This window comes from Phaseolus vulgaris, chromosome 4 (genome assembly GCF_051622355.1).
Source record: "Phaseolus vulgaris cultivar YP4 chromosome 4, ASM5162235v1, whole genome shotgun sequence".
NCBI classification, from domain to species: Eukaryota; Viridiplantae; Streptophyta; class Magnoliopsida; order Fabales; family Fabaceae; genus Phaseolus; species Phaseolus vulgaris.
In genome coordinates this window covers 40,425,410-40,446,464 of record NC_143501.1, presented here as the reverse complement: position 1 = coordinate 40,446,464, position 21,055 = coordinate 40,425,410, and the positions used below count along the sequence as shown (strand labels likewise).

At 34.5% G+C, this 21,055-nt stretch overlaps 3 protein-coding genes and 2 pseudogenes across 5 annotated transcripts; 2 read left to right on the top strand and 3 right to left on the bottom strand.

The window, feature by feature from the left end:
* Positions 1 to 274: 274 nt before the first annotated feature.
* Positions 275 to 1,470, bottom strand: LOC150028062 (uncharacterized; annotated as a pseudogene).
* A 2,359-nt stretch (positions 1,471 to 3,829) lies between these two features.
* On the bottom strand, positions 3,830 to 6,196 carry LOC137837591 (RNA-binding protein-like RNA recognition motif protein). 3 transcript variants are annotated; one of them, XM_068646619.2, is made up of 6 exons: positions 6,028 to 6,150; positions 5,526 to 5,694; positions 5,236 to 5,299; positions 4,656 to 4,723; positions 4,435 to 4,561; positions 3,830 to 4,360 (listed from the first exon to the last, which is right to left on the bottom strand). In XM_068646619.2, exons 3-6 carry the CDS (start codon positions 5,236 to 5,238, stop codon positions 4,085 to 4,087), a joined length of 474 nt encoding a protein of 157 aa, XP_068502720.1. In that variant the 5' UTR covers positions 5,239 to 5,299; positions 5,526 to 5,694; positions 6,028 to 6,150; the 3' UTR covers positions 3,830 to 4,084. The 3 variants fall into 3 exon arrangements, with proteins under 3 accessions (XP_068502720.1, XP_068502719.1, XP_068502721.1); XM_068646618.2 differs by lacking the exon at positions 5,526 to 5,694 and having other exon boundaries at positions 6,028 to 6,196; XM_068646620.2 differs by lacking the exons at positions 4,656 to 4,723; positions 5,236 to 5,299; positions 5,526 to 5,694; positions 6,028 to 6,150 and having other exon boundaries at positions 3,830 to 4,371; positions 4,435 to 4,573.
* Positions 6,197 to 8,208: 2,012 nt separating this feature from the next.
* LOC137838768 (heptahelical transmembrane protein 4 pseudogene) lies at positions 8,209 to 8,722 on the bottom strand (annotated as a pseudogene).
* Positions 8,723 to 8,748: 26 nt separating this feature from the next.
* LOC137838767 (peptidyl-prolyl cis-trans isomerase FKBP62-like) lies at positions 8,749 to 10,561 on the top strand. The gene is made up of 6 exons (XM_068647994.1): positions 8,749 to 8,776; positions 9,597 to 9,671; positions 9,742 to 9,822; positions 10,067 to 10,153; positions 10,255 to 10,347; positions 10,437 to 10,561. The coding sequence occupies exons 1-6, from the start codon at positions 8,749 to 8,751 to the stop codon at positions 10,559 to 10,561; spliced, it is 489 nt and encodes a 162-aa protein (XP_068504095.1).
* A 4,277-nt stretch (positions 10,562 to 14,838) lies between these two features.
* LOC150028061 (uncharacterized) lies at positions 14,839 to 16,033 on the top strand. The gene is made up of 2 exons (XM_090301032.1): positions 14,839 to 15,531; positions 15,989 to 16,033. The coding sequence occupies exons 1-2, from the start codon at positions 14,839 to 14,841 to the stop codon at positions 16,031 to 16,033; spliced, it is 738 nt and encodes a 245-aa protein (XP_090157158.1).
* Positions 16,034 to 21,055: the final 5,022 nt, after the last annotated feature.

Here is a 21,055-nt window from a genome sequence, read left to right as displayed (position 1 = left end):
ACGATACCAATAAAGCCCATCTTTCCGTTCACCTGCTCCAATCAGCGTCCTCGAAGTGCGGTCCTGTATAATACACAATTTATTAGTGAATGTTACAACACAATTTTCTTCATCCGTCAATTGAGGTACTGAAAGTAAATTGCATTTTAATTTGGGAACATAAAGGACATTTTTCAATTCAAGTCCTTCTTCAAGAGTCATTGTTCCCTGTTCGCAAGCTAGAACACGTTCACCATCGGGTAACCCTACAGGGCACCCTTGTATAGTTTCCTTTTCACTCAAATTTTCCAGTGACCCGGTCATATGGTTTGATGCCCCACTGTCAATAATCCACAAATCCCAAATGCTCTTACCAGTCATTTTCTCTTATTCATTTGATTTTTGTTTGCTGATCATATCAACCAGTACCTTCCATTGTTCATTGGTCAGACCTGCCATCTCAAGTTTCTTGTCGTCATTGTTGGCTTGACTGTTGCTTCCACTAGCGTGTCCCACATTTGCACGTGTCGGGTTACCTTTGTTTCGCATCCCTTGGCGTCCCCTGCCGTTACATTTGCCTTCACTTTTTGGTCTGTCACCCCACCATTCGGGATATCCGATCAATTGGAAGCATCCCTTCATGTCGTGACCATTTTTACCGCAATGACTGCACGTCATTAATTTTTCTACCATATCTCCACGCCCTTTTTCTTTGTAGTTGGCCTGCATCGCGAGACCCACGACCAACCCCCTTTCTTCCGTTGATTTGGCCATAATTCTCACTCTTTCTTCTTGTACCAACATAGCATATACGTGGTTCAGAGACGGCAATGAGTCTGAGGCCAGAATGTTTGATCTTACTGTCCCGTAGCTTGCGTCATCCAATCCCATAAGGAGTTGATGAACCTTCTCCTCCTCCCTTCGTTTTTCCAACTGAGCACCAATCCCACACTTGCATCCACCACACGTACAAGATGGAATTTTGTCACTGTTAGCAAGCTCATCCCAAAGGACCTTCAATTTTCCAAAGTAAGTTGCCACCACCATTCCCTCCTGCTTGCATCTTGACAAGTCCGACCTTAGTTGTTGAATTCTAGGTCCATTCACGACCGAGAATCTTTCTTTAATGTCTTCCCACAAGTTATGTGCAGTCTCAGCATATGCTACTGTGGATCGTAAGCTTGGTTCAATGGTGTTTAGAATCCAAGAGACAATCATGGACTGCACGGTCCACCAATCTTCAAGGTCGGGTGCCTCATCCTCTGGTTGGATATGTGTTCCATCAATGAAGCCCCATTTTCTCCGGGCACGAAGCGAGATCTTTACTGCTCTTGCCCATTCGTCGTAATTTTCTCCGCGCAATTGGACTTACGTGATTATGTTTCCGGGATTGTCACTCGCGTTGAGATCATATGGCGAGTAGGTCTTCTTAGCACCTCCTCCTTCGTGCTTTGCTTTGTTGGCATTATTCTTTTCTGGTGCATCTGCCATGGTTGTGCACCGTTGCCTTTGCTTTGTGTTTGTCGGGTATCAGAGTTTTGTGCTCTGATACCATGAAAGAATATTTTCTGTTTTATTCAATCTGTCTTTCATCTATAGCAATGATACATATATATAACCATAGCATTAGAACCGTACAGAACCGTACAGATTCTTTTTCTAACATAACATCTGTAATTAAGACTAATTATAGACCCATTAATAATGATTATATTCCTGTAATTAAGTCTAATAATGATTTTGTCCGGTAATAGTTTGTTTTAAAATTTTGTTACAATTTTATTTATAAAAAAATTTAAAAAAAAGAAAAAAATATGTATTGGTATGGACGAGACCGACATTCGATCTCTCTGACCGAGACTCACCTAACTGCTCGAGACCTGGTCTATTTGACCGAGATAGAGAAACCTGGCCGAAACCATGGAAACTTGGCCGAGACAGGAGAACCCGCCATGATCAGCTAGGCCGGCCAACACATACATCAATTAACGCTCAAACCAAGGTCAATTAAGCTAATCCGTCATTAAGGATTAGGTAATACACCCATAAGTGAGGTACGTCATTTATTACTGTGCACCTACCCGAATACTGATCACCCGCTTTACTGACTTGAGCGTCGGAGTGTCTTCCGTAGGTACCCCCCATTCAGTGTTCGACCGAGACCGAGAGCCGAAGGAGAAGCACGAAGACGAGAAGGACCCTAGTCAAGCACCCAACAACCTGCCCGACCGAAGGAGGAAGACAAAGACTTCAATAGTTCTCTAGGTCTCATCTCCCTAACAGGAACACAATATATATACATACATACATATATATATATATATATATATATATATATATTGAAAGCCCCAAGTTCTAGTTCTTCTTTGCCACAGTTCACTTCTTGTTCGTGTGACTTCTTTTTGTGCATGGTACTTGTCATTGGCTCTCCCTTCTCATTAGTAGCGTCCACGGTTGTAGTTTGTATTATTATTGTATTGGTATGGCCGATCGACCACCTTGAGTCGAAATCCCAAACCCTCTGACCATTCACCCACGACAAAGAAGGTCGTGTGGTAGCACAAACTCAGATGGCATAAGACACTCCGACAATCAAGTCAGCACAGGTGTCGGCACTCGGTTGTCAGAGTACTGTAGATAATGACGTACTTAATTCTTAGAATCTGCGTTATTTATATTACCTTAATGTGTCTTTGTTGGTGGTCCGGATTAGGGGATTGACTCGTGTTTTAGAACGTACTAAATAACCTTTAATTATAGATTAGCTCTGCTGACTTCATGAATCCGTTCAACAACAATTATTGTTTGCACCCTTTTCACTTTGGTATCCTTCACAACACTAATTTTGGTATTCTTATTTGAGATATTCACATATAAAAGAAAAACATAAAGGATTGTTGGTTAACTTTTATCCACAATCATTTTTGTCTACCTTGATTTATTTTTTTAGTTTTCACGAATGCATGAAATGATAATTTGTAACATAATAGTACCACAACTTCAATTTTTATATTTTCTTCCTATTCCGATATTAGGTGCCTCTCACAAATTCCTCCGATAAATATATTTTAATATTATGAATTTCTATTAATTTTAAATAAGTATAAATAAAAATATTGTGCCTTCATATGTACTTTTTTTTCATTTTAATTAATTGTAAAATTACTTAATTTAAACTTAAAATAAACTTTTGTTGAAAATAAAATATTTTACTAAAAGTATATACATATTTTTCCAAATATTTTAAAGAATATTACTATTCTTGAAACCTCATTTTACAAAAGGTGAATTGGTTAAAAATATAAACTTTCTTATGTCAAATGCTACATAAAATTTGAAGAACTACAATATACATGGAAATTATAATTAAATGAAGTTATATTCAATTGTTAAGGGAGTTTAGCTCAATTGATTTAACAGTTGTTATAAACTTCCTTAGTGACTTTCATATCAAGAAACATATTTAGTATAAAAAACCTTATCTTGAATCTAAATACATTTAAAAGTTCTTTTGAGACAAACCATGACTAGTAGCATATGATTAATAGAAAATCTCTGCAATTTAATACTTTTTATAGTAGAAAATGGGACGATAAATTAACGTAAACTTATTGTCTTATTTTTTTTATTTCAACATCTTTTTTTAACTATTAGTTTTAAAAAACAAAACCTCATTTTTTTTATTCATGATTTATCTTTTTTTACAAATTAAAAGATTATTCATTTTTATTTTATTCCTTTTTTAATGGCTTTCTAGAGAAAATAAAAGGGTGTCATTTTTTTACTAATTTTCACCATTTTATTCACAAAATTAAAAGGAAAATATTCTACAATTATTAACAAAATCATATCAATTGAAAACTGTCACCTTCTCAATTTCTAAAATCCCAAAATGTTCTGATTCCACTTCATTTAAAATCTGGATTCCACTCTACCTCAACTAGAGAAAATAACCAGTTAAATTTCAATTTGGACTTCAGATGAAAAGTAAGCTTCTGCAGTTACAATCTGACTTATGGCTAAAAAGCAAGCTGAACTAAATATGTGAAATTCAAATTTATTGAATGATCCCTTCATTCTACATATTATATACTCACAATCTGACTCAAGAGATGTTGCCATTTTGCTTCTGCTTCTTGGTCCTAGAACTCTCCTCCTCCAAGGATTTCAATTTATTTTTTATAGCAGCTATTTTTGCAGTACGACTTGTCTGTCCCATGGCACCACCACCACCAATGAGAAGCATCTTCTGTCCTTCACTTGCTGCTTTTGTAGACTTATCAGCTGTTTCCAACAAGCACTTCTCACCGGCAAGACGAACAACCAGTGGCCGGCCGCAGGCAAACCTCCCATGCATTTTCTCCTTGGCTAATTCTGCTTCCTGCATTCTCACTTTAACGATAGAAATCAGAAATTGCTAGAAACTGACTTAAGTAATGAGTGCAATCAACTTACCTCTTTTGTGCTATACTGGATAAAAGCAAAACCACGTGGCTCCCCGCGTTTTGGGCCACGTGTGTGCCATAAGAAGTCCTCAGAAATTATCTTTCCATAAGGAGAAAACATTTTAAGCAAAGCAGCTCTGGAAAACATTGAAAAGAAAATGAGAGAATAAACATGTCAGTATGTGCATGAATCACAGAACAAAAACCAATGTCAAGTCTTGGTAGTCTCACTCTGTAATTCTAAGATCAAGGTTACCAATATAGAGTCTACTTTCACTCTTATCATCAATATTGGGATCCTGCATTCAGCCATACATAAAAAATAAGTCCTATATAGAATAGATATGCAAGATATCAAAATCCAAATGAACAATTTTAGGTACTTTCTTTTTCATATATTCATATTAGTTAAGTGGATTCTAAGAATTCCAAAATTTGAATCTACTCCTGAATGTGTCGTTTCTAAGGAATTTGATGTGCTCTTTCGTTGCTGTATTTTGAGGAGGATATCTTGTCAATCCCTTTTTGGTAATACCTTTTCCAGTTTAATAGAAATTATTGTATATCTACATACTTACATTTGATTGAGTTTCCTGAATGTAAAATATACATGTAATGCTTCGACTAGGAAAAAAATATTACAAGCCAAGAAGAGTGTTGCCCCCTCAGACAAGCAATTCTAAACTGAGACATTGCAAGATCTCTCAACCAGCCACGAAGAGCAGAACGACAAAATTTATAAAATTACAAATAAATTAAATCAAACACCAAATAAACAGAACATATTTAAGAGATCTGACATCGAACATACCATGACAGCAAAGAAAACAAGTGATACTTCAACCAAAACTCTGAATCATAGAATGTACATCAGCCTGCACAAGAACAATCCACCATAACGTTACTCAAAACAGCAAGTTCACAAGTGTCATTGACATCATCAACTAAGAAAGGGTTACTTAGATCTAGTCCACTGAATGCAATTTCTTGATGTAAAATCATCACTTAGCCAACAGAAGAGGCAACATTTTTCATTGCAGTTGCAAATTCAAGATAAAGTTGAAGTTATCTATATACATTATAAGTACAAAACACTTTTACCTAAATATCTAATAAGATTTGATTGCATTAACAAGACTGGAAGAAGCAATAAGATAAACAAGATAAACGAATCCCAAGTTTTCCTATTACTTGCCAAGTCACCACCCTCTGCACTTCTGAAATGACCCAGTTCCACATGATTCCAATGAAATTTTCATCTAACCAAAAGCTAAAAACAAAATATTTTAGCATAATCATCCATGCTGCAAAATCAAATCCTAATTTTACCAAATGGGTTCATAAGTTCGTTATTGCCGGACCAGAATTACACTCTAAATAAAATAAAAAAAAAGGAAAAATCCAAAACCTTGAAAGAATCCCATTTAAATTACACTGGATGACTAACTATACGATAAATTCACCATTTTTTTTTTGCGCCTAGCAATTAACAATCAATTATATTATCCCCAATTTACCCATCTCATCTACCTATATTTAAAAAAATAATTAAATCTTGACAGAATATTGCGAAAGAAAAATTAAGAGATAGGGATAGGGTTACCTTTTAATAAAAATTACGGTCTTCGATTGTAGCGAACAGATGGAAAAACAACAAATTAGGGTTTTACCCTCTCTCTCTATACATATATGATGCAGATTGCAGAAGAAGAACCGAAAAAGAAGCAAAGAAGGTCGTGTTGATTCACCACCCCCATTGAACTGGTATTCATGAAATGGGCCCAAACGTACGACCCAATGTGCATTTCCGCTTGGGCAATTATTTCCTGCACTCCATATTTTATTCCGCACCTCCAGCACAATTTAATGAGAAAATAATATTTTAAAACCCTTACATTTTTTACATTTTTCAGAAAATACCTTCTATGGTAAAAAAAATAAATAAATCAGTTATACACTTCGGATTTCAAATATTATGAACATCAATTACAAACCAAAATTTATAAGTTATTTTTGGGAGGTTGAAATTGATTTAGATTTAAAATTTAATTTAACAAGGTTTTGTTGGATTTTTCGTATCTCTTAAGATTATTATATAACTATCTATTTTGGTGTTTGATGTGTTCAACCTTTTGACTCTTAGATTATGTTGAAGATTCCATATAAACTATTAATAAAATAAATAAATAAAATTATGGTATATAAATATGTACAAATCTCGAATTCCAAATCGACAGTCTTACATTTTACTTTTAAACAAATATTTCTCAAACTGGTTAATAAATTTTGGAATGATAATGCATGAAACACATGAAAAATAATAGGTAATTTATTTTTTCATATTGAGCTTATTAGAGGAGCTGAAATCATGGTCATTGCTCAATCATCGATTGAAATATATTGTGATACAAGTTTAGATGATCATTTTGACATGATTGAAATCTTCACTACAAGAAAATAATTTAATAGTAACTAATTTAAAAACAAAAAAAAATAGTGTTTATAATAACTAATTTAGATACTATTTTATAAACTAAAAATTATTGGATACTAAAAAAATATCTGTTATTAATAAAAAATTATAATATAATTAGATACTATAATTTTGACAGCTAATAATAAAAATAAAAGTTGTTTTCAGAGAAAAAAAAATTTAGTCTCTTGTTAAGATGTAATTGAAAACCATTTTTTAAGTCACTTTAATCTATTTTAGAGACTAATTTTTGGTCTACAAAAATAATAAGACTTAGAAACTAGTTTCTAATCATCATATAATTAGATACTTAAATTTTTAGTCACCGTAATTTGAATTTAGATACTAATTTTGAAGTAATTAAATTTTATAAAATTAATCATTAATTTTTAATTTATAAAATATTTTAAATTAATATCAATAAATTTACTAATTATTAATTTTAGTATAATATTAAAATAAAAAATATTAAATTAAAAATTACATTTAAAATAGTATTTAACCTTTTTAATTTTATTTAAACATAAAATTAAATTAATAATAAATTCAAAATATTATTTAAATTAAAAGAATTATGAATTAATTTAAATAAATATGCACAAATACTCTCATAACATACTTTTCAAAAACTTATTTAATTTTTTTAAATCTGAGCAAATAGTCGGTAGGGTTGAATTTCTAAGTTTATCTCTCTCTTTAACCTTTTCTACTCATCTCTCACTCTCGGCAACGACAACGCTCTCTGCAACAACAACACACTCTGCAACAACGACGATTCTCTGTTGTGAAGGAGGTCAACCTCTTAAAGTTTATCATCATAAGTTTTGATTCGGGCTCCATTCTTGCCCTTTGCCTTTTATTTTTGTGTTTGCTCATCGAAGCTCTGCGTAACTTTACTCATTGTGTATCTTTCCCATCTTAAAATCCTATATTATGTTCTCGTGTTGTATTCCCTCATTTACAATTTCTGGGAATTTACGAGAACTTTGAACATTTTCCAAGTGTTTGAATAAAGTTGTGATTTCTAATCTTGATCTATATGCTCCATTTATATTGATTAAATTGTTTTGTCTTGTCTTTTTACTTATCTATTGTTGAACTTAATTGTTGGCTAAATGTTGTTTGGCTTCTCTTTGAAAAGTTGTTATGGCTTATTTGTGATGTGATCTCTGTTATATATAACCAGTTATAGTATTTTGAAACATTTTGAATAACACTAGTTAAGAGAAAAGGAGAATGTTAGAAGGGAATGTAATTTACTCTAGTTAATATTGATGGCCAGAGAAAGAAAGACAAAAGGTTCACTATGTACCTAACAACCTTAAGAATCTCTCCATCTTAGGTAGATTAATCCATCAACGTAGTGTGTGTATGCCCCTGCCACAACCAACACATGAAAGAGTTGGTGATTGTGCCCAACAATATCAAACTTCACAGGCATCCACCTTTCTGGTATCCGTGCCACATAGGTTACTGCTTCCAAACCATAAATAACTCTCATTAGTATCTCATACCCTGTAGTTTGCAAGGCCTTAGGTTGATGCTCCCATAAGTATCCCATACCCTATAGTATCTCATATTCGTGCCACATAGACTTATGGAAAAATGGGAGAAAAGAGAAGACCATAAAGGCAATCCCCATCAGTGTTATGAAGCTTAAGTAGATGTAGCATGAAAAAGGATTGCACATAAATGTGTAATAAACGAGAGGGTAAAATGAAGTTGCAATCAATACAGAAATACCAACATAGTCAATTCTGAGCATGATGTAGGAAAGGCATTGTGAGTGGCAAGCAAGGAGGTGGCATGTGTTGTTGGCCAGTAAACGGTTGTACCATTAAGGGAGATACCATGTTCATGTCACCTTTAAGACCATTCTGTAACAATGTATAATTCGCATATATAAATGAACATCACCAGTATATTATAACACTTACATAAATACAATGTATTCTCACATGCTTGTTTTGCTAAAAAAAATCATCGTGGTTACTCTATGAGCAAAGAGTAAGGTCTGTAAAGGCTTTTACACTTTTGTTGTTGACAATTGAGATTTTTTGGCTTTGATATTAAAATATTTAATTTTTTTGCATTTTTTGTTTGTAAGTTTGGTTGAAGTTTTGTTATGTTAAAAACAAAACTAGTTGTAAGTACACATGTAATATATATTTTTAGCTTAATCATAATTTGATTTTTGTTATGCTCAATTAGAGGTTTCTTAAATTTTCTATTGAAGTTCTTGTTGTAAAATTATAAAGAATGCAAGATTTGAGTGCAAGATTTAAGTTTTTGTTCTACATTCATCTTATGTTTCAATTTTCATTCTTCCATTTCTTTATCCATTGTTGTGTGTTTGTTACTTACTGATTTGTAACAATCCTTCAGTTCTAGATAGTCCTTGATTTGTTCCCCTCGATAGCCCAGAAGCTTGTAGACTATTTGACGGATAGAGAGGAACACTTGCACTTCTAGGTCCTGCTCTTACTTTTTTCAAACATCCTGGGAGCTACAAGTAGGCACAAAAAATGTAAATTTCAAATAAGATATGAATAAACTAAACTTTCTTGTACATATAACATATTAAATATTGTAAATTCAAACAAGGTATGAAGTACGAAACATATTTGTAAATATTTAATTTTCTATATTTGCACCATTCAACTTTATATTAACTATTAAATTCAATCTTATTGTTGTAGTGAATTATGAAGCACGTCTTAAATATGGGACTCTAGTAGCAAAATCTGATGGAGTGGAATTCACAATCAAAGATGGTTAGTGCCTATTAATTTTGTTACGCTCTTCATGTTATAAATTATGAGATTAATGTTTACTCTATTACAGGTTATTTTTGTCCTGCTTTGTCAAAGGCTGTCAAAAACCATGAAGAGGGAGAGAAAGTGTTTTTGAGTGTGAAGCCTCAATGTAAGTTGTCTGTTGAGTTTTGGTACCTATTAGAAAACCATTATTTGCTTTTATCTATTATTGAAAAGGAGATAATTAGTAATTATTTATTTACTTCTTTTATTCAAATTTTTATGCATTTATTTATCTGTTTTGTAGATGGATTTGGTGAATAGGGTAAGCCAACACATGGTGATGTAGGTTTAGTTCCACCAAACGCATCATTGGAGATTACTCTTGAGTTAGTTTCTTGGAAGACTATCAGATGTAACTGATGATAAGAAGGTCATTCAGAAGATCCTCAAGGAAGGGGAAGGGTATGAGCGTCCAAATGAGGGGGCAATTGTGAAATGTAAATGCTTGTAATTCTTGACGTGGATGATAACCTTGTCATTGTTTATGGATTTAAAGCATGATTATGATGTTTCCTTACCTATTTTTGCATTCTTATAGTGAAAGTAATTGGTAAGGTGCAAGATGGTACTTTGTTTTTGAAAAAGGGTCATGATGATGAAGGGGAGCTATTTGAATTCAAAACTGATGAGGGTAACATGAAAGAATGTACCATGTTTCTCCCGATTCCCACTAAATTATTTATTATGCTAGCTAATGTGGGTGTTTTATGGATTGAGTAGAACAAGTAACTGATGGGCTTGATAAAGCTGTTTTGACTATGAAGAAGGGTGAGGTGGCATTGTTAACTATTGCACCTGAATATGGTTTCCTTCTAACTCCACTTTGTATTACGAGGTTGAGCTAGTATCGTTTGAGAAGGTAAGTTAATAAACAATCAATGATTTGCAATTTTTGCATTCATCATGTGTTTCAATTTTCATTCTTTCATTCCTTTATCCATTGTTGTGTGTTTGTTTCTTACTTATTTGTAACAATCCTTCATTTCAAACTTCCAAGAAAGTCCTTGATTTGTTCTCCCTATAACTCGGAAACTTGTAGACAGTTTGATGGATAGAGAGGAACACTCACACTTACTAGGTCTGGCTCTTACTTTTTTCAACAGACCTGTGAGTTGCAAGTAGGCACAAAAAATGTAAATTCAAACAAGATAGGAATAAACCAAACTTTCTTGTACATATAACTCATGGATATTAACAAAAGTTGAAAGTAGATTTCAAACAACTACTACAGTAAAATAATTTCAACTTGGGTTTATGTGATTATCTTCTAGTTTCTACCATAATCTTAGTTCACATTCATAATTCATAAAAAAACTTTTTTGTAAAATTTGAAAAATACGGATTGTGAACATAATTGTTTAAATTGACGAACTTTATAAATTTATTTTAAAATTAGTGAACTTAAGTCTACAAATAAATATAAAATATGAAATAGTAAGTAGGTAAATAAAACAACATTTTTTAATAAATTATATTATTTAGAAACCAATATTGTGACCATTTTTTGGTATTTATATATTTAGTCACTAAATGAGTTTCATATTTTGGTCACTAAATTGGTTTCAATGAAATTGGTTGTTAATTTAGTTTCTATATAATTGGCCACTAAATTAGTTTCTATATATTTGGTTACTAAATTGGTTTCTAAATTATAATATAAATCGGTATCTAAAATTAGTTATCAAGATTTTAGTCACTTATTACTATAAGACTCTAAATTAGTCTTTAATTAAGTTAGTGACTAATTTTATCATTTTATAGACCAAAATTTAATTTTTAAAACCAATTTTTGTAGTGCTTCATGCGCAACTTATCTATGAAGTCATCAATTTTATCTAAAAGCTTTTTAGAAAGAATGTATTGAACAAGTTGCTTTGATTCTATCTACATATATAATGAAGTTCAAGTTAAAATATTTTTTTAAAAATGATTTATAAAAATAATTATAATTTAATTTGAAATTTATATATTTGGAGCTTTTAATGAAAATATTTTTCCTAAACTATCATGATGAAACTTACCTAACCATTTATTTTGATCGTTAATAAAGTTATTTTGCTAAATCTTTCTTGAGATACTACTAATAATCTCAGGTGAGTGGAAAATAGTGAAGCATTTATGGGTCGTTTATGGAATTTTTTTTAACATTTATATTGCCCATTTGATGTGATGAACTGCTTCTAAATTGGAAAAAAAAACCAACATAAATTATTATTTATAAATAAAGGTGGTTGTCTTTTATAGTGTCATTTTGCTAGAAATAACCTTTTGCAATGGTGTAGAGATACTACTAAAGGTTAGACTCTCGGAGACTATTATGCACTTATTTTATAGATAAAACAATATTTTCAATAAAACAACAGCGATTTTAAAATGCGAACTTTCATTAATTTAATAAAACATTTAATTTAGTAGTTTTAATATGAACTAAAAAATATCTTGATACGTAAAACAACCTATGATAGTTATATTATGTATAGAGTTTTTGAAAAATTTAGCTAATTATTTTATTAAAATTATACGGATAAACGTTTGAGAATTACGTTTGAGAATTACATCGTCTCTCTAAAAGTTCCATTTTCTTTTTCTCTATCTTCTCTTTAAGATTTTGATCTCCTCGCTCATTAGTTTGACGATCCGAGTCCGCCATCAGACTCCTAACAGTGAATACTACAAGGTTGCCTGATCAGAATCTTTAATAGAGTAAGTTCATTTTTGCTCTTCTCTTTGCGTCAAATTTTGAATTTGTTAGGTTTGTCTCTGCATAGGCTTTGCATGTGACTCTTTTAGCTTCATGGTCAATCTTTGTTAGTTTAGGACTCTGTGGTGCAGGTTAAGCTACCTTGAGATTTTGGTAGGTTTGGAGTTCTTAATGAGCATATGTTTAAATTTTCAATAAAACCCTAGTTTAGAAGATCTAGATGTGGCGGTGATGTGGTCATCAGTTCCAAATTTTGTTTGCAAGATTGATTGTTTATGAGTAATGCAAAATATTATTTGAAATAAAATGTGAACATGTTGATTTTGATATGGATAATTTATGGTAAATGCTTTTGTTTGAATCTGAAAAATTGATTGATTTGTATAGTTGATATAGTGTAAGTTGCTTTTGAAGTTAATGAGTTATTGAAATTGTTTTTGTTTGACTATGAATGATGAAATTAGGCATAATTATGCAAATTTCTCTGTATATCTCGCTCGGGTGAGCTAATTCTCACTAAAACGAGAATAAAATGGAAACATGATTAAAGGAACTTAGTTATGTATTTAAGTGAATTTTGAGATATATTTGGATTGTTTAGAAAGTTTAAATTATGATGTGATTGAATGGTGTATTGATGTGTTAAATGAAGTATGCCCTGAGATGCAAGTGTAATCAAGACATAGTATTTTCAGGAGAGGAAATACCATGTTGAGATTTTTATTAGGGTGTATTGATTTGTGGGTATCCATTGAATGAGACGATCCTAACTCTACTGATATAATGAAATCATATAGATGAAATTATTCAATTGGTGAGAGTCGAAGGAGGTTCATTTTGCTGAGTATAAGGTATGAAAGAACTTATCACAGCATATCAAATGGATTTACCCTATCATATGAGATGATGAGATTATGAGATTATGAGATATTGAGATTATGAGATTATGAGATATTGAGATAATTATGCGCATGGATGTGCGGATTTCACAATGAATAGTATGACATGTGCATGTCTTTGGATGCTAATTTCAATACACGAGTTTTTCGAAAGAAGAGTAAAGTCTCTATGTGTTATGAGTCAGTAGAAGTCTGACATGAGAGATGAATTGTGAATTTTGATAGACACTTGATGGTTATGTGCAAATGCATGAGAATTGGCAGCTTTATGTGGACATTTAAAGTTATATTTATATTAGAAGTTTTAAAAATATCTAGCTCACCCTTTGTTTGTTTTGTGGTTGTTTTCCTTAGTCTGTGATGATCGTGTATTTACACGAGAGTAGATGATGTTATAGGTGATAGAGTTCTTCAGTGAGAAGCTGGATGATGAAAATGTTTATTTTCTTTTAAATATTTGTTTTAAGTTTATGTAAATATTTAAAGTCCTATTAAGAGAGATATATTTTGAAACACTATAAGAAACAATTGTAAACATATTTATATTATGTTTATATATTTATTTTGATATTTCATGCAAATTAGGGTTATTAGATATTTCAAAAATATAGGAATGTTACAATTAAGACATGTATTGATGAGAATCAAATAAAGGAGGCTTTTATTAACGAAGGAAGAGGTCATTCACCTTCACATTTGAAGTTCTTCCTTCTAGTCTTCTCAAAATTAAAAGAAGACATAAAATAAAGAGAGGATCAAGCCTAAAGCCAAAGAAGTCTACAAGCTTTCAAGAATGAGCTTCAAATTAAATATCTCTCTTTATAGTTTCTTTTAAATTGTAAATAATATAGAAAAGTGTTTAGAAAGGTGCTTAGAGGGAAACATTAGACACCTCTTTTGTAAAAGCATCTTTTGGCTTTAGTTTAAAAAATTCTAGAAGCTTGGGGAGTGAGCTTAGTAAGGGGGCGTGAGCTTAGGAGCATTTTAGGTAGCTTAGGGAATAAGCTATGTAAATGACCAACCCTTGCTCCTATAAAAGGAGGGCTTAGGTCCTTCACAATTCAGATTGGAAATTAGCAATAGAGAAACTCTTCTCAAATTGAGAGAGAATTTGTGAGAACTTGTCTTCTCCTTCACCTTGTCTTATCTTGAGTGCATTTGGTTCTCTCAAGTGGCGGCACTAGCTCACTCATCTTGGAGCCTTCTATTACCGGACAAAATCATTATTAGACTTAATTAGATTTAATTACAGGAATATAATCACTATTAATGAGTCTATAATTAAACTTAATTATAGGAATATAATCACTATTAATGGGTCTATAATTAGTCTTAATTACAGATGTTATGTTAGAAAAAGAATCTGTACGGTTCTGTACGGTTCTAATGCTATGGTTATATATATGTATCATTGCTATAGATGAAGGACAGATTGAATAAAACATAAAATATTTTTTCATGGTATCAGAGCACAAAACTCTGATACCCGACAAACACAAAGCAAAGGCAACGGTGCACAACCATGGCAGCTGCACCAGAAAAGAATAATGCCAACAAAGCAGAGCACGAAGGAGGAGGTGCTAAGAAGACCTACTCGCCATATGATCTCAACGCGAGTGACAATCCCGGAAACATAATCACGCAAGTCCAATTGCGCGGAGAAAATTACGACGAATGGGCAAGAGTAGTAAAGATCTCGCTTCGTGCCCGGAGAAAATGGGGCTTCATTGATGGAACCCATATCCAATCAGAGGATGAGGCACCCGACCTTGAAGATTGGTGGACCGTGCAGTCCATGATTGTCTCTTGGATTCTAAACACCATTGAACCAAGCTTACGATCCACAGTAGCATATGCTGAGACTGCACATAACTTGTGGGAAGACATTAAAGAAAGATTCTCGGTCGTGAATGGACCTAGAATTCAACAACTAAGGTCGGACTTGTCAAGATGCAAGCAGGAGGGAATGGTGGTGGCAACTTACTTTGGAAAATTGAAGGTCCTTTGGGATGAGCTTGCTAACAGTGACAAAATTCCATCTTGTACGTGTGGTGGATGCAAGTGTGGGATTGGTGCTCAGTTGGAAAAACGAAGGGAGGAGGAGAAGGTTCATCAACTCCTTATGGGGTTGGATGACGCAAGCTACGGGACAGTAAGATCAAACATTCTGGCCTCAGACTCATTGCCGTCTCTGAACCGTGTATATGCTATGTTGGTACAAGAAGAAAGAGTGAGAATTATGGCCAAATCAACGGAAGAAAGGGGGTTGGTCGTGGGTCTCGCGATGCAGGCCAACTACAAAGAAAAAGGGCGTGGAGATATGGTAGAAAAATTAATGACGTGCAGTCATTGCGGTAAAAATGGTCACGACATGAAGGGATGCTTCCAATTGATCGGATATCCCGAATGGTGGGGTGACAGACCAGAAAGTGAAGGCAAATGGAACGGCAGGGGACGCCAAGGGATGCGAAACAAGGTAACCCGACACGTGCAAATGTGGCACACGCTAGTGGAAGCAACAGTCAAGCCAACAATGACGACAAGAAACTTGAGATGGCAGGTCTGACCAATGAACAATGGAAGGTACTGGTTGATATGATCAGCAAACAAAAATCAAATGAATCAGAGAAAATGACTGGTAAGAGCATTTGGGATTTGTGGATTATTGACAGTGGGGCATCAAACCATATGACCGGGTCACTGGAAAATTTGAGTGAAAAGGAAACTATACAAGGGTGCCCCGTGGGGTTACCCGATGGTGAGCGTGTTCTAGCTTGCGAACAGGGAACAGTGACTCTTGAAGAAGGACTTGAATTGAAAAATGTCCTTTATGTTCCCAAATTAAAATGCAATTTACTTTCAGTACCTCAATTGACGGATGAAGAAAATTGTGTTGTAACATTCACTGATAAATTGTGTATTATACAGGACCGCACTTCGAGGACGCTGATTGGAGCAGGTGAACGGAAAGATGGGCTTTATTGGTATCGTGGGGTACGAAAGACTCAAGCATGTCATGTCAAGATGGAAAATCAACTAGCACTTTGGCACCAAAGATTAGGACATCCGTCATTTAAGATTGTGCAAATGCTTCCTGATATAAGTGGGAAATGTACTCGTGATGAGTTGAATAAAGTTTGTGAAGTTTGTGAAAAATCGAAACAAACGAGAGATAAGTTTTTCTTAAGTGCGCATCAAGCTTTGAATATTTTTGATTTAATTCATTGTGACTTATGGGGTCCTTATAAAACTCCTTCATCTTTTGGTGCTTCATATTTTTTGACAATTGTGGATGATTGTTCACGGGCAGTTTGGATCTATTTGTTAAAAGAAAAAACAGAGGTATCAGTGACTTTGAAAAAAAATTTCACACTCGTTGAGAGGCAATACAACAAATGTGTTAAAATGGTTCGCTCTGACAATGGAACCGAATTCATGTGTCTAAAACAATATTTCATTCAACAAGGTATCCTTCACCAAACTTCCTGTGTCGGGACCCCGCAACAAAATGGACGCGTCGAACGCAAGCATCGGCATATTCTGAATGTTGCTCGGTCATTACGGTTTCAAGGCAATCTTCCCATTAAATTTTGGGGGGAATGCGTTTTGACTGCAGGCTACTTAATCAATCTCACACCATCCTCCATTCTAAAAGGAAAAACCCCTTATGAAGTGATCCATGGATGTGTACCCAGTTACGCGCACTTACGAGTATTTGGTTCATTATGTTATGCTCATAATCAAAATAGACAGCGGGATAAATTTGATAGTCGTAGCCGAAAATGTGTGTTTGTCGGGTATCCATATGGCCAAAAAGGATGAAAATTATTTGATTTGGAAACAGGAACTTTTCTTTGTCTCTCGTGATGTACATTTTTTCGAAAATAAATTTCCATATTTTGAAGCCAAAACAATGGACACTGCACCACCATTGCAAAACCCAATTATTGCCAACTCTTTAGAAACTGGAACGGACCCACATTTTCTTCATGAAGTTGCCTCCTCAAACCTAGATGAATGCATCGTCAACCAACCCATTGCATCTCCCATCCCAGCCAAGGAGGATGCTACCCTCACAGATGACTTAGACCACACTATCAACGACTCCGATCCGTGCATAGAAGCCTCGACGCTACCCGCGGATCCACCGCCGCGTCCGACGGAGACGGCGCCGTCAGTTTCTTCACCACCGCTGACGGCCGCGGTTCCCCTTGGGCGAGGGCATCGCGCGAAGCTGCCTTCCGTACGGTTACGCGATTTTGTCGCAGCCACCACGATACCGTCAAGCCCCTCTGTTCCGTCACCTTCTTCAACAGAATCCTCAGGTGTTTTGTATCCTATACATGATTTTGTGAATTGTGATTCCTTTTCTAAACATCATCAAAGTTTTCTTGCCTCTTTACACACCGAGCAGGAACCCCTGTTCTTTTCTCAAGCGGTCCGAGAACCCCGATGGCGTGATGCTATGGCACAGGAGATTCATGCTCTCGAACTCAATGACACCTGGAAACTCACCGCTCTCCCTCCTGGAAAGAAGGCACTTGGGTGTAAATGGATCTACAAAATCAAATACAACTCGGATGGAACAATTGAAAGATTCAAGGCTCGATTGGTAATTCTTGGCAATCATCAAGTGGAGGGTTTGGATTACAACGAGACGTTTTCTCCTGTCGTAAAGACGATAACCATTCGCACAACTCTAGCAGTAGCAGCCGCAAAAGATTGGGAGTTTCATCAGATGGACGTTCACAATGCGTTTCTCCATGGTGATCTTGATGATGAGGTTTATATGAAACTCCCTCCTGGCTTCCAAGAATCTCAACCAGGGGCAGTGTGCAAGCTTCAAAAGTCTCTATATGGCCTCCGACAGGCCCCCAGGTGTTGGTTTGCTAAACTATCTTCTTCTCTCACTCGTTACGGCTTCCAACAATCCCCGAAGGATCATTCCCTGTTTACTCTCAATAATAATGACATACAGTTGGTTGTGCTAGTCTACGTTGATGATCTTGTGATTGCAGGGAATAATGGTACTGCCATCCAATGTTTTAAAGGCTACTTAAATCAATGCTTTCATATGAAAGATTTAGGCCGCCTCAAGTACTTCCTGGGGGTTGAAGTTGCTCGCTCCCCCAACGGAATCTTCCTTTGTCAGAGGAAATATGCCTTAGATATCATTACGGAAGTCGGATTGTTGGGTGCAAAGCCCGCCACTACACCATGTGAAGAAAATCACAAATTGAGCTCCGCTACTGGTTCTTTTCTTTCTGACCCGGCTACTTATCGTAGACTTGTTGGGAGGTTAATTTATCTGTGTTTCACTCGACCTGACCTTGCCTACAGTGTCCAAGCTTTATCTCAATTTATGCAAAATCCACGCTCCGAGCATTGACAAGCTGCTCTTCGTGTTGTTCGATATTTAAAGGGGCATCCTGGACAAGGAATACTCCTACCTCGAGAGAACAACTTACAACTCTTTGGGTGGTGTGATTCTGATTGGGCAAGTTGTCCACTGACACGGAAATCTCTCACCGGATGGTTTATTCAACTCGGCACTTCCCCAATCTCTTGGAAAACCCAGAAACAACAAACGGTTTCTGCCTCCTCTGCTGAGGCTGAATATCGATCAATGGCTAAGACCACCCGAGAATTAAAGTGGATTAAAGACATTCTCGCTTCTCTACATGTTCCTCATCCTGACCCAATTCGTCTTTATTGTGATAGTCAAGCAGCACTTCACATTGCTAAAAACCCGGTCTTCCACGAACGCACCAAACACATTGAAGTTGACTGCCACCTTGTTCGAGATGAAATCCTTCACAAGCGCCTTCTTCCATCCTATGTGCCCACACATACACAACTAGCTCACCTTTTCACCAAAGCTCTCGGTGCTAAAAAGTTTGGAGCCATCTTGGTCAAGTTGGGCATTCAAGACTTACATGCTCCAACTTGAGGGGATATTACCGGACAAAATCATTATTAGACTTAATTAGACTTAATTACAGGAATATAATCACTATTAATGAGTCTATAATTAGACTTAATTATAGGAATATAATCACTATTAATGGGTCTATAATTAGTCTTAATTACAGATGTTATGTTAGAAAAAGAATCTGTACGGTTCTAATGCTATGGTTATATATATGTATCATTGTTATAGATGAAGGACAGATTGAATAAAACATAAAATATTCTTTCACCTTCATCCTCTAAGTGGCGTGATCATCAAACCAAAGCATCCATCTCCATAAGTTCTTCTTTCTTTCATCTCCATATTTATATGAAATTCCTTAAACATGTCTTAGTTTCTTTTATTCGGTTCATCTTCCTTTCCTTGCACTTTTGTTCGGCTATTTTCATTTGCTTCTGTTTTAATTCAGTTTAGTAGCTTCTTTTCATATTCTGTTCGGTTCAATTGTGTTCTTAAGAGTTTCAATCGGTTCATTTGCCTTTTTACACATTTTAATCGGTTCAATTGGCAATAGACGGATCTTCCATGTGAGTTTGGTGTTTGGTGCAAGTTTTGGTGAGTTCTTGAAACATAGAACCTTGATCCAATTCTATTAAAAGTGCCTAAGCTATCTCCAACTCAAGTTGATTCCATAGAATGTCAAAGAATCATCTCTTCTTTGCTAGTGGATTCATATCATGTATAGTGAATTTGTAGAAAAAGTTAGAGGTGACTATGCAGATTGGCCCATCGCGCATAAGTCTGTTCCGGGTTTGGTCTGCAAAATGCGGATCGTATTGGACCGTCCCACACAAGGAGTGTGAACTCATTTCACATGTAAATAGTTATTATATAGTTATTATAGTGATGTACATATATAAGGATAAATGAGAACTTTTAATTTTGTCATCCATCCATTCTACTATCTCATGCATTTCTTAACTCCGTAAATCGTGGCATTACTCTTCATCCAAATAGAACCAATCCACATTCTTTAGTTGTTTATCCTGTTGAGGAAACAGTGGCAGTAACACATTTAATGAATGTACAATCGCACATGCATGTTTTATGCACACATGACTAATTCTTAGCTATGCTTTCCTCATGCATATGTCATCATGTTATGCAGTTGTACAAAAAGTTTAAAAATTGTGGATTGATTTAACATTATTTTTCTAATTCAATAAATTACTTAACTATTATTTTTAAAGTGGTCATATTAGTTCATTTAAATTAATATAAGAAATATTTATTATAAAACTAAAAATAACATTGATGTCATTTATTAAAACTAAATCCTGTTTAATTCTTCATCAAAGACATTTTTATCATGGTGTAGAAGTTCGTCTTCATACATAAAATAGTTGACAATACTTTTTAATATCAAAAAGTATTTGGGACTTTTATTTAACATAGAGCATTATTTTATTTTGAAATAAAGTAATATTTTCAGATACAACTTTACTTTCAAACCAGAAATCAAAATTTAAACTTCATATAAAGAATTCAAATGCTATATCACTTTGGTTTGAAAAAAGTACTTTTAGCTTATATAGTGTGATGTATTTTTTCTTCACTGTAATATGAGATAGTAGTGGATGGCAGCCAAACCAATTAGTTGGAATCAAAATTTGTGTCAACTTTATTTTCAACCAATTAAAGATGCCAACCAAACTAGACTCTGGAGCATTAATGATTACTAAGTAGACTATAACCAAACAAGCCCTACCACCACTTTGCCAATAAAAGTAATTGAATGAACATTCAGTATAACAGAGGTATACTGTAA

Excerpts from the sequence above, each read along its gene's own strand:
- LOC137837591 (XM_068646618.2), bottom strand. Across the intron at positions 4,562-4,655 it reads CTTGATCTTAGAATTACAGA|AGCTGCTTTGCTTAAAATGT; the intron begins GTGAGACTACCA and ends AATGTTTTCCAG. Across the intron at positions 4,361-4,434 it reads TCCAGTATAGCACAAAAGAG|GAAGCAGAATTAGCCAAGGA; the intron begins GTAAGTTGATTG and ends GTGAGAATGCAG.
- LOC137838767 (XM_068647994.1), top strand. The coding sequence starts at position 8,749 with ATGTTCATGTCACCTTTAAGACCATTCT. Across the intron at positions 9,823-10,066 it reads TTTGAGTGTGAAGCCTCAAT|ATGTAACTGATGATAAGAAG; the intron begins GTAAGTTGTCTG and ends GAAGACTATCAG. Across the intron at positions 10,348-10,436 it reads TGAATTCAAAACTGATGAGG|AACAAGTAACTGATGGGCTT; the intron begins GTAACATGAAAG and ends TGGATTGAGTAG.
- LOC150028061 (XM_090301032.1), top strand. The coding sequence starts at position 14,839 with ATGGCAGCTGCACCAGAAAAGAATAATGCCAACAAAGCAGAGCACGAA. Across the intron at positions 15,532-15,988 it reads ACCGTGTATATGCTATGTTG|TGGGGCATCAAACCATATGA; the intron begins GTACAAGAAGAA and ends GATTATTGACAG.